At 44.6% G+C, this 9,590-nt stretch overlaps 1 protein-coding gene across 1 annotated transcript; it reads right to left on the bottom strand.

The window, feature by feature from the left end:
* Positions 1-5,159: 5,159 nt before the first annotated feature.
* PHALS_02938 (uncharacterized protein) lies at positions 5,160-5,799 on the bottom strand (the record flags this gene model as incomplete). Its single annotated transcript, XM_024717405.1, has 3 exons — positions 5,160-5,193; positions 5,261-5,405; positions 5,685-5,799. The coding sequence occupies 3 exons, from the start codon at positions 5,797-5,799 to the stop codon at positions 5,160-5,162; spliced, it is 294 nt and encodes a 97-aa protein (XP_024582907.1).
* Between the last annotated feature and the right edge of the window lie 3,791 nt (positions 5,800-9,590).

Raw genomic sequence — 9,590 nt, 5'->3', positions numbered from 1 at the left:
CCACCCCAGGAAACCTCATAAGAGCTAAGTTTGGTGGTTACCTCTTTTAGAGACGCGACTCTCTATAATAGAAGTAGGATGTATACTTCCATATTTTTCTAGCCGTCGATTTTACCGCTCCGGGATATTAAGCCATAAGTACCCGGTTGATTGAAAGGATCATAATTCTATTTCTCGGTGGAGCGCAGGATTGCATCCTCGGTGCGTAGTTCACGGCTATCCACTAACATTGACGTTAACTTTGATGTTAATTTAAAGTTCGTGTATTTTCCTTTTTGTATCACATGGTAGATCAAAATGATTTATAGTATTTATATATTTGCGCGATGTATTCAAGTGACAAAAGATGCGAGTCCAACGCAAATATCATTTTGGTAGGAGAGTTTCGTCTGCTCGAAGCTTCTACCTCGCTTCATTGGTCCATTCCGAGTAGTGTCATTAATTGGGAATGCTTACCAAGCTGACTAAGGACACATCCAACGTTCTTCAAGCTCTACTATCGCGAAGACGCAATTTGTAACCAGAATGTAGCGCGGTCTTATTCAAAGGTGACTTGGAAGCCATGGGTTCGGCGCGAGGGTCGAAGATTGAACTTATTGGCGTCGTCTCCTCAGCATCGCCCTAGAAAAGGATGGTAATGATCAGAAACGTTCGAAACAGAGTGAGATCGCTTAGCAGGCCCCACGAAAAAGGACGGTAATAATCAGGAACGTCCAATACAGAGTGAGATCGCTTAGCAGTTGCGTCGATGCTACTCTATCGTCAAACGCAGGCGGACGAAGACTGTAAGCCAACCACAGAAAAAGCAGAGCAGATCACCTCTTCAGGCACCCCCCCTTCCGTTAGATTGACACGGAAATCGATACTAACGTGGTGGCGGAGAGGAACGTCCGTCGTCGGAAGAGGCTCTTAATGAAATAGCAAGGACATCCTCCAAACGCGAATAGGTGGGGGCCTCGTACTCGAAACCTTCGTTACTGTCGGAGTCTCGTTTGCACGTTCGATGCGGGTTCGAGGACGGACTATGCTTAGGAAAGCTGTACCTTCCTCTTATTCTTCTGTCCCTCTTGTCATGACTTCGGACCGAGCTTACTTTTTGAGCATCGAGATATCGGAGTAAACCAGATACTGCGCTGAATTAAATTCTTAGATCTGTCGCTATCAAATCGAAGCTTCACAATGAACTTAATCACACTCATCGCTGATTGCCGCTGCATATGTTACATGAAAAAGTATAATCACGATGATCTTTTATTCTTTGTGGATGCGTATTCTTCCCAAGCTTGAGCCCACATCGTCTGATGGGTTCTTGGTACTACTTAATACCACTTAGTACATAATCCCCTACAAAACTACATTTTGCCTTGACGGCCTCGTCTATCTGCGCATTTCTTTTGCAGTCTTGCACATTCGGCATTGCGTGTCGCACCTGTGTGATCACATTTACACGACTCACGATGAATGAGTTTAGGGCGTCCTTGTACTTGCGCTTCACATTCACATCAAAGATTATATCAACGTAAGAGGCAATTTGAGATGATCTTCCCTGTAACAGGGTTAAAAGTACCCTGGTATGAAGGGGTGGGGTTGTGACCATACAAATATGCGGATTACACAAGATGTTGTAATCATAAAATGGTGTGGCTACATCTTAACAAAAAGTCAGTACGTGGTTCTCGCAAATCTCACAATTTTTTAAATCATCCGTAGGATGCAAACTGGATTATTTCAGTCCTGTTGAGGACTCTCTTTGCATTTTCCAGCCATTTCACAACTGCATGGTGTTCAATTTCCATGAGACAATCAATAATTGGTAGGGCACGGATGCTTTTGAAGATACTGCTGATATATTTTGGACATTGTTTGACGTCAAGTATTGAAGTTTGGTTGTGGACTGTACACAGTTGATGATTTTTCATGTCCAGTTTCACATAACCACTGAAACGCAACACTGTTCACTTGATCTATGATTTGGCAAATTTCCTGACCGTATGAGCACGTGCTAATGCCCATGCCACATTGTTGAGCTCTCTTGACTTGTATCTCTTGTTAAATTTTCCATCAAATATCGAAAACAAAAACGATGAAGAGTTCATGGAGTAGCGATGTCTTTATGAAACTCCACACGAACAAGCAATATCAGTTCTATAAATGTTACTGTAAAGCGCACAACGTCCTTTTCTTCCCCGTTGAGACCGAGACAACATAACTTGACGATGAATTTGCAACCACTTCTACATCTTCCATCCTTGCCAATTATTTTGTCGCTGAGCGAATAGTGACGGTGTCAGTCGACCGACTTTCCAGCGCCTTAGCATAGAGCTGACTTCCTTCGATAGTAAAGCGTCGAGCGTAATTGCCCCACGCTTCGGAGTCAATAAGGGATTTTCATGGCTTCCCAAATCCCTTCACGGTCGCTTTTCGAGCTGCAAGCCCACGTTGTTCAGGAGCACGGAGCTCTTCGGAGCTGGGATCTGCTGCCCTCTACCTCTTTGAGGCTCAACAGAACTGACTTCTCCCCTAGTAAGGCGCCCCGCTCCTACTGGTTGTTTTTGTTTTCCCGCGACAAACCAAACTGGCTAGAAGCGGGACGTCGATTCAACCAACCTTTACGCGCCTTGCGCAGGGAACAACAAGTACGAAGGTGACAGGTGCTCTACAAATAAATCACTATCGAATGCTCTTCTTCTTTTTCCCAGCATAGCTGACTTCTATTGGCTCAGGCCCGCTCGACGATGTGCATTCCAACCAAGTCGTACCGACTTAAAATTAATCATTCAATGCCAAAATCACCGCTTCTTCAAAAGAAAACGGATGAACACGGAAGTCTACCATTCTGGCCACGTCAGTGCAGAGGCCATCCATAAAGACGCTCACCGCGGCCAGCTCGGGGAGAGGATTTGCAGCCATCCCGGCAATAAGAGCTCTCAATTCTTGGACATAGTCCTCCAACTTCTTCTTGCCCTGTCGAGCGGCAAGGAAACGCGACCGCTGGTGATATGCCTGGTTAGGCGGCTAGAACACTCGCAAAAGCTGACGCTTCATCTCCTTTCAGGAGGGAAACGCCGCTTCAACCGAAGCACCGCACGTTAGCGTTCATTATCGCGCTCGGTTCTATGAGCTTTGAGATAGCTAGCGCCACGCGCTAATGCTGGTTTGGAGTATGGCAGATGCCATAGCCATCTCGGCCTCTCTCACCCAAAGCAGGAGGTTCTCTTCTTCCTTACCCTCGAAGATCTTAACGCTCACCATGAGCGGCTTAGGTCGGAAGGAATCATCCGTCGTCGATGGTGGCATCATAGATGCAGTCGACGCTGACAGCAACTGCTGTAGGTGCCTTAGCAGAGCATTTTCATAGCTTGTAGGCGCGCGTTCACCGCTTAGGGTTCTTGTGGAGCAATGTGTTCCACGCTCTCAGCCCAGCATAGGCATCAGTTTATTAAACCCGTTCTGCATGCGCTGGGACAAAAAGGAGTATTGCTATAACCTCACAGAGGATCAGTCGTAACGACTCAGGCGTAATTTGACTACAGGGCAGCGGGCCTTAGCTCTTTGCTTAGTGGAAGCCCGACCTTACGTTCCATATAAGAGCCAGTACGAGTGTAGCGGATCGCAATCCGCTACCTCCAAAGTATTTAAAAATTTTGACTAAGGGAAAGAGGCTCTCCCGTTCAAATTTTAAAATTGTGTTTAATTTTTTTATTTGCGGCAGAGCTGCCTATATCTAAAATCTTAGGTTTTCCTAAATACATAGTAGAACCTATTAATTTGCATCATTACTGTCTGTCCTGCAACTTATCCTGTTACGGTGTAGCCGCACCATTGTGTGATTACAACAACTTGTCTAATCCACACCTTTGTACGGTCACACCATCTTGTGTGATCCACCCTTTCATACAAGGGTACGTGTAACCCCATTACATGTGATTGGCTACGCATCGAAAATCTTGGATTGTGCTGCAATAGCTACATCATTTGTTAGACACGCATAATTTTCATTGCTGCTGTCAGTACAGACGAGGTTGTTGTCTGCTCATCAATAATGATCGCTACGCGAAATACACAGAAGAACTTTAATTGGGTATCGTTTGCCAAATCATGGAAATTAACTCAGACCTTCATTGAGCAAACATCCTGTGTGAATGGAAGAGATTTGTGCATGTCCTTGAATTATGGACTAGACCCCACTTTCTTTCTAACGTCAAGCATGAAATTTTTGTGACGAGGGTGTTAATTTCCACTATCAAGTGTACGTGTCTTGCTAAATTTTTTTGCGTTTTTGCAGAGCATAAGAGAAGATTAGCGTCCAGAGCGCGTCAGATATGAGATCTGTAAGTATTTGACTAGGGATTGTGCTTGCTTAATGAATTGCAGACTCACTGCTTTTTTGCTTTGATCTGTCTTCGGTCTGACCTTAATTTTCATCGAATTACTTGACATATATACAGAATGGTGAGCTGAGACGGGTTGTAGCTATCTCGTTTGTATAAACAAGAGTAAACAATCAAATGTCGATGCCAGCTTTTGAAATGATGAGCAGAACATTAAGTTCCCCAGACTTAAAACTTGACACCGCACGTGTTGGAGCCACCAAAATGTTTTGAGACGATGACAAAAATCGCAGTGAATAATATATATAAAGTCTTTGGCTCGCTACTCTGTGCTACCATTGAGCCTAAGGACTGTAACCTGACTTCTTCAGGCTACAACTATGTCTATAGTCTATAGCCATAACCATGACGGTGACTGTGACTTACCGTAATTCTTGGGACGTCATCCTCACGCGTCCGTCGGTGTAATCTCAATCAAGCTGGTGTTGGAATTATTAAGCGTAATTGTCTTGAGGAATTTCATCACCATAGAATTTCTAATCAGGAGGTCCCAGTGGAAACATTGAGCTTTATTTTGCTTACATGTTATGCCTAATTGTTATGGCAAAGGTCCTTTAATATTGTCTGCAATTGGCTCACATGTTTCATGCCGCATTCTCGCTCTCACATGTGCTGATGATGCGGCAATCCAAGCACTGGACCAGAGACACAAACTCTCAAATCTGGACGTGCAGCTTGATCCTTGATTTGATAACGGCAAGTGGTCTGCCGTCTTCGTCTTGGATATTAGGAGCATCTCGAAAACGTTAAGCGCTCCAGGTTGCTGCTTTATGCTCTGAACTTGTCAACGTCGAAGCGTGAGCTAAGGTACCAAAAGTTAGCTTGCAGATTTAGCAGCACGACATTGTCCTAACGCCACGAAGACGTACGGATCGATTAAGAGAAATGATGGTGGTGGGCTTTCAAGAACTTGTCGATGTGTTGACAGTCGCGTGTGAGATGTGTACGTCTTGCGACAAAAGAAACGTAAGGTCGCCAAAATTGAAGGGTTTTGCCGCTTCGAAATTTCAACATCTACGGTTGCTTAATCTTGTCAAGTCAATGCTCAACACTTCTACTTCAAATGGCCTCGGCAGAAAGACTCTAGTAATTGAGACACTCTACTTCCTCACAACTCTTGAAAAATATACTCTAGAAATCGAGACAGTTGACTCCTCACATCTTGAGTCCATCACAATGTTTCAAACGAAAGAATATTCGTATCCTTGCTTAATTAGTGAGACTTCTTGCAGCTGCGCCTACCGGATATTTTCAGAATCACGCTTAACTTCTTTATTTGCAAACAATGCTTACAGAGCTCGATAGCTGCAGCCTTCTCTAGTTGCTCTGCCGTCGAGACGCCTCCAAATACAGTCGACACTTGACACGTTAAGCGCCAATAAGCTGTTTGACTAGTACATACTGCCATGCTTACAGATGCGAGAATTAAGAAGAATGTAGAGGGTGCAAGTAAAAATCCATGGTTTGACCATAATATATGTATCAAGTGTTATCTCGTAAAACAGTTTCGCCTGGATTCTAGACATATGTATGCATATATTACTCCAGCCAGCAACACAAAACTATCTAAACCTCGCTTCCACTGTGTTGGGTTCTTTTCTCTCATTTTGTTACATCTAAAGATTTTATTCAATCATATCTATGGTCTTCCAATAGTTTTAGGCTTTCGATAGATTTTTGAGTAGACATCATCACCATTTGATAACTTTACACAACGTGATGTACCCTGTTGTAGCGTAGGTACACAACAATATTGTTCTTTGTACTTTAAGCGGCTGAAATATACCCTGTTGTTGTGTTATGCTGAAGGACAGTTACCAATAATAAATAGGAGGAATCCAAAAAGTTAATATTGGAAAGCTGGACTGCTAACCTCATACAATGCAGCAAGTAGCATTTTTCTATAATTACATATTTGGCATTACTTCTATCTACTTTCGACCCAGGAAAACGTTTTAGCTTGATCACATTTAAATTTCAGATACTTAGAGGCTCTCTGTTTGGCTTCCTTAAGACGGCCTGTGAGAACATCCTCTGTGCGTGACTTTTCGCGGACTTTAAAAGTCAAATTTCTATGTGCAAAGTATACGGCAACTACGTTGCACCAAATTTACACACAAGTACGTAGAAAGTAGCCCTTACCTTATATGGCGACAAACATGATAGATGATGATTCAGACGGCACGCTTGTAAAAGATCACACTGGAGAAAATAGGTCAAAACATTTTTGAAATAGACGACAAAAATGGACGTCTAGGCGTTATGGATGCAGTACCTTAAACACCTTGTTGTTAACCTGTACATACTAGCAATCAATACAAAGCTAGCGAAGTAGTATGCGACCAAGTGGCGTAATATCTGATTGTGGTTAGCACTTACGATCTAGGTGACATACTGCTGAATGTCTCTTAATTTTATTAACTTTATATGAAAGAGCATTCAATCTTCGCAAACATTTCCTACATGCCATCCAAAACTTCAACACAAGGTTAAGAACCCTTTAACAAAGGCTAGCTACTTTTGAAATGAATTTGATGGGGGAAATACGTGTAGCTATGTGTCAAAAGCCGTGTTTTAAGCATTATTCAATCAGTGTTTTCCTTATCTGATTATTATGCTGTATCTTTGCACCTTCCTTTTAAGAGATAATGCTAAAAACATTAAGCTTATCTGTGCCAATGAAGAGAGGTGTGCGTTGCTGAAAAAAACTTGTCGTTCATGTAGTTGTCGTCCTTATCGCAATTGTAACAAATCTTACCCGTAAGACCCAGGTTAATCTTAAGTATATGACAAATAGGCAATAACTTTGCGTTGCACCTTGCGCTTCGTGAGAAACAGATCAGCAAATCGGCGTTAAATAACGTACCAAATTGGATTCGTAAGCTCTGATAAAAACCGGGAGCCGACAGCCTTCCAAGTAGCTGAGTACTTTATTCTGTTCTTTTATTTTCAAGCATGGCATATATCTCATTTTCAGTCTAGGTCAAACCGATATTTAGTATATCAAGTTCATTATGTCCACAAGTAGACCTCTTTGTATTGTATAGCACGAGATTGGCGGGACACATGCCCCACTAACTTTTCTTTCATGACATATCTCATTACAATATGAGGCATTGCTAGTACTTTGGTACCCCTCACTTTGCTCTAAGTCCAATGGAATGATAGTGTCATATGTCCGTCAGCCATACTATGGTCGATATGTTGTTACATAAGAGCTCGCATTAAGCTTGAAGAATCATTTCTTGAGATAGTTGCGAGATAGTGTAATTTCCAATTTGATATGATTAATGTTGTAGTTGGAACCGAGCTCACCGTTCGTCATAGGTGAATTTGTCATTTAGAACAGCTGCAGGGTGCAAAGTGAAAAGGGTGGTCTACAAATCCTAGTTATTCTATATTGGTAGGAAAACACTATGTGATGACCGGAGACCTAGCACGCGTGTTACCCCACATCAAAAATTGCGGTGTATGAAAGTGACTTAAAACATGTGACCACACCTAAAGAACCGTGACACAGGAAACTGAGTGATGCCATGTATTATTTTTCCGCGCATAGCCGTGGTCGGCGATTAAAGCTTCGCAGCTTGAGTCCCGACTCGCACGGATTCTCCACAGCCTTGGCGTCTTGCAGGTTGAATCGCTCCACCACGTCGTCAATGTAGAGCATTTGCTTGATGGTCAGTAAATTCGCTGGCCTCTGGTGGTCGATCTCCATCCCCAAGATGAACTTAGTTTCGCCGAGCTCCTTCATCTTAAACGTCTTCTTGAGTCCCATCTTGACGTCCTGAAATTCCTTGCTCGTCTTTGCCGCGATGATCATGTCGTCGACGTAAAGACATACGTATATCAAGTTGCCCTTGCACTCCTTGACGTACACACACTGGTCTGCCCTGCAGCTCTTGAGGCCAAGTTTCATGAAGACGCGATGGATCGTCTTGTTCCATGCGCTCGCCGCTTGCTTCAATCCGTAGATCGCCTTGTCGAGTCTGCACATGTAGCCCCCGACGTCTTCAATGCCATACGGCACCTCCATGTACACGGTTCCTTGAGGTTGCTGTTGGGGAATGCCGTGTCCTCATCCAATTGCTCCGTCACGTACTTCTCCTTCACCGTAACCGCTAACACCACACGAATCGAGTTCATGTTGGCCACCGGTGAGTAGGTTTTGAAGAAGTCTACGCCGAACTTCTGCTTGAAACCCTTCGCCACAAGCCAAGCCTTGTACCGAACTACTTGCCCATGCTCGTTCCGCTTCTTGGCGAACACCCATCTGCACCCAATAGGTCGTAGATTTGCCGACTTCGGTACCAGTGTTCATGATCCATTCCGTTCATGCGCTCGCAGCTCTGCCTTCATCGCGTTCACCCACTCCGCCGCATCGTCATCATCCATGGCTTGCTGATACGTCGTTGGTGCATCATCAGCCTCGCCGACACTAGCCGCATATGCCAGCACCGCCTCAGCGAGCAGTCCGTCTTCATCAATGCGCGGTCGCTTGGGCGATGGTGGCCAGTCGTTGTCAGGATCACTGTCGGTCCCATGGTACTCGTCGTGGTTCGTTGAATTACAATCGCCGATTCATAATTCGCGGAGCCATCGTTCAGCAGCATCGGTGTCTCTACTCGGCGAACGCGCTCTGTCCTCGGGTGGAACACCATGCTGTCACCGATCGTCAACCTCGAAGATTTTCTGTACGTCGTCACCTCTCTATCCGTCAATGTCGAATCTGGTTCAACTTTCTACGTCATCGCCGCCGAGTTCCTCATCAGCAGGCGGCATTGGTTCGTCGACCCCCTTGGTCACATGGACAATTGTCGACTCGTTCGGTACAGCCGTATCATAGATACCGTTTACCTCCCGTTCATCCAGTCTCAGCGAACGTGACACCTTGAGCCTGTTTGACTTCAAGTCGTACACCCGGTACCCCTTGACGTTCTCAGCGTACCCCAAGAACCTACACTTGAAGCGCATTGCATTCAGCTTCGTACGTTTGCCGTCTTTCACGTGAGCATACCCGGTAGAGCCGAACACACGCAATTGCTCCATGCGCGGCTTCATTTTAAAGCTCAAACGGTGTCATGCTTGCGTGAACACTGTTCGTGGTCCTGTTGATCAGTTACATCGCTGTATTCACCGCCTCGGCCCACCACAACGAGCTCACATTCTTATAGTGCTGCATGCTCCGAGCCTTCTCCA

This window comes from Plasmopara halstedii, assembly GCF_900000015.1.
Source record: "Plasmopara halstedii genome assembly, contig: Scaffold_2061, whole genome shotgun sequence".
Lineage (NCBI taxonomy): Eukaryota > Oomycota > Peronosporomycetes > Peronosporales > Peronosporaceae > Plasmopara > Plasmopara halstedii.
This window is presented reverse-complemented; position numbering and strand designations above follow the sequence as displayed.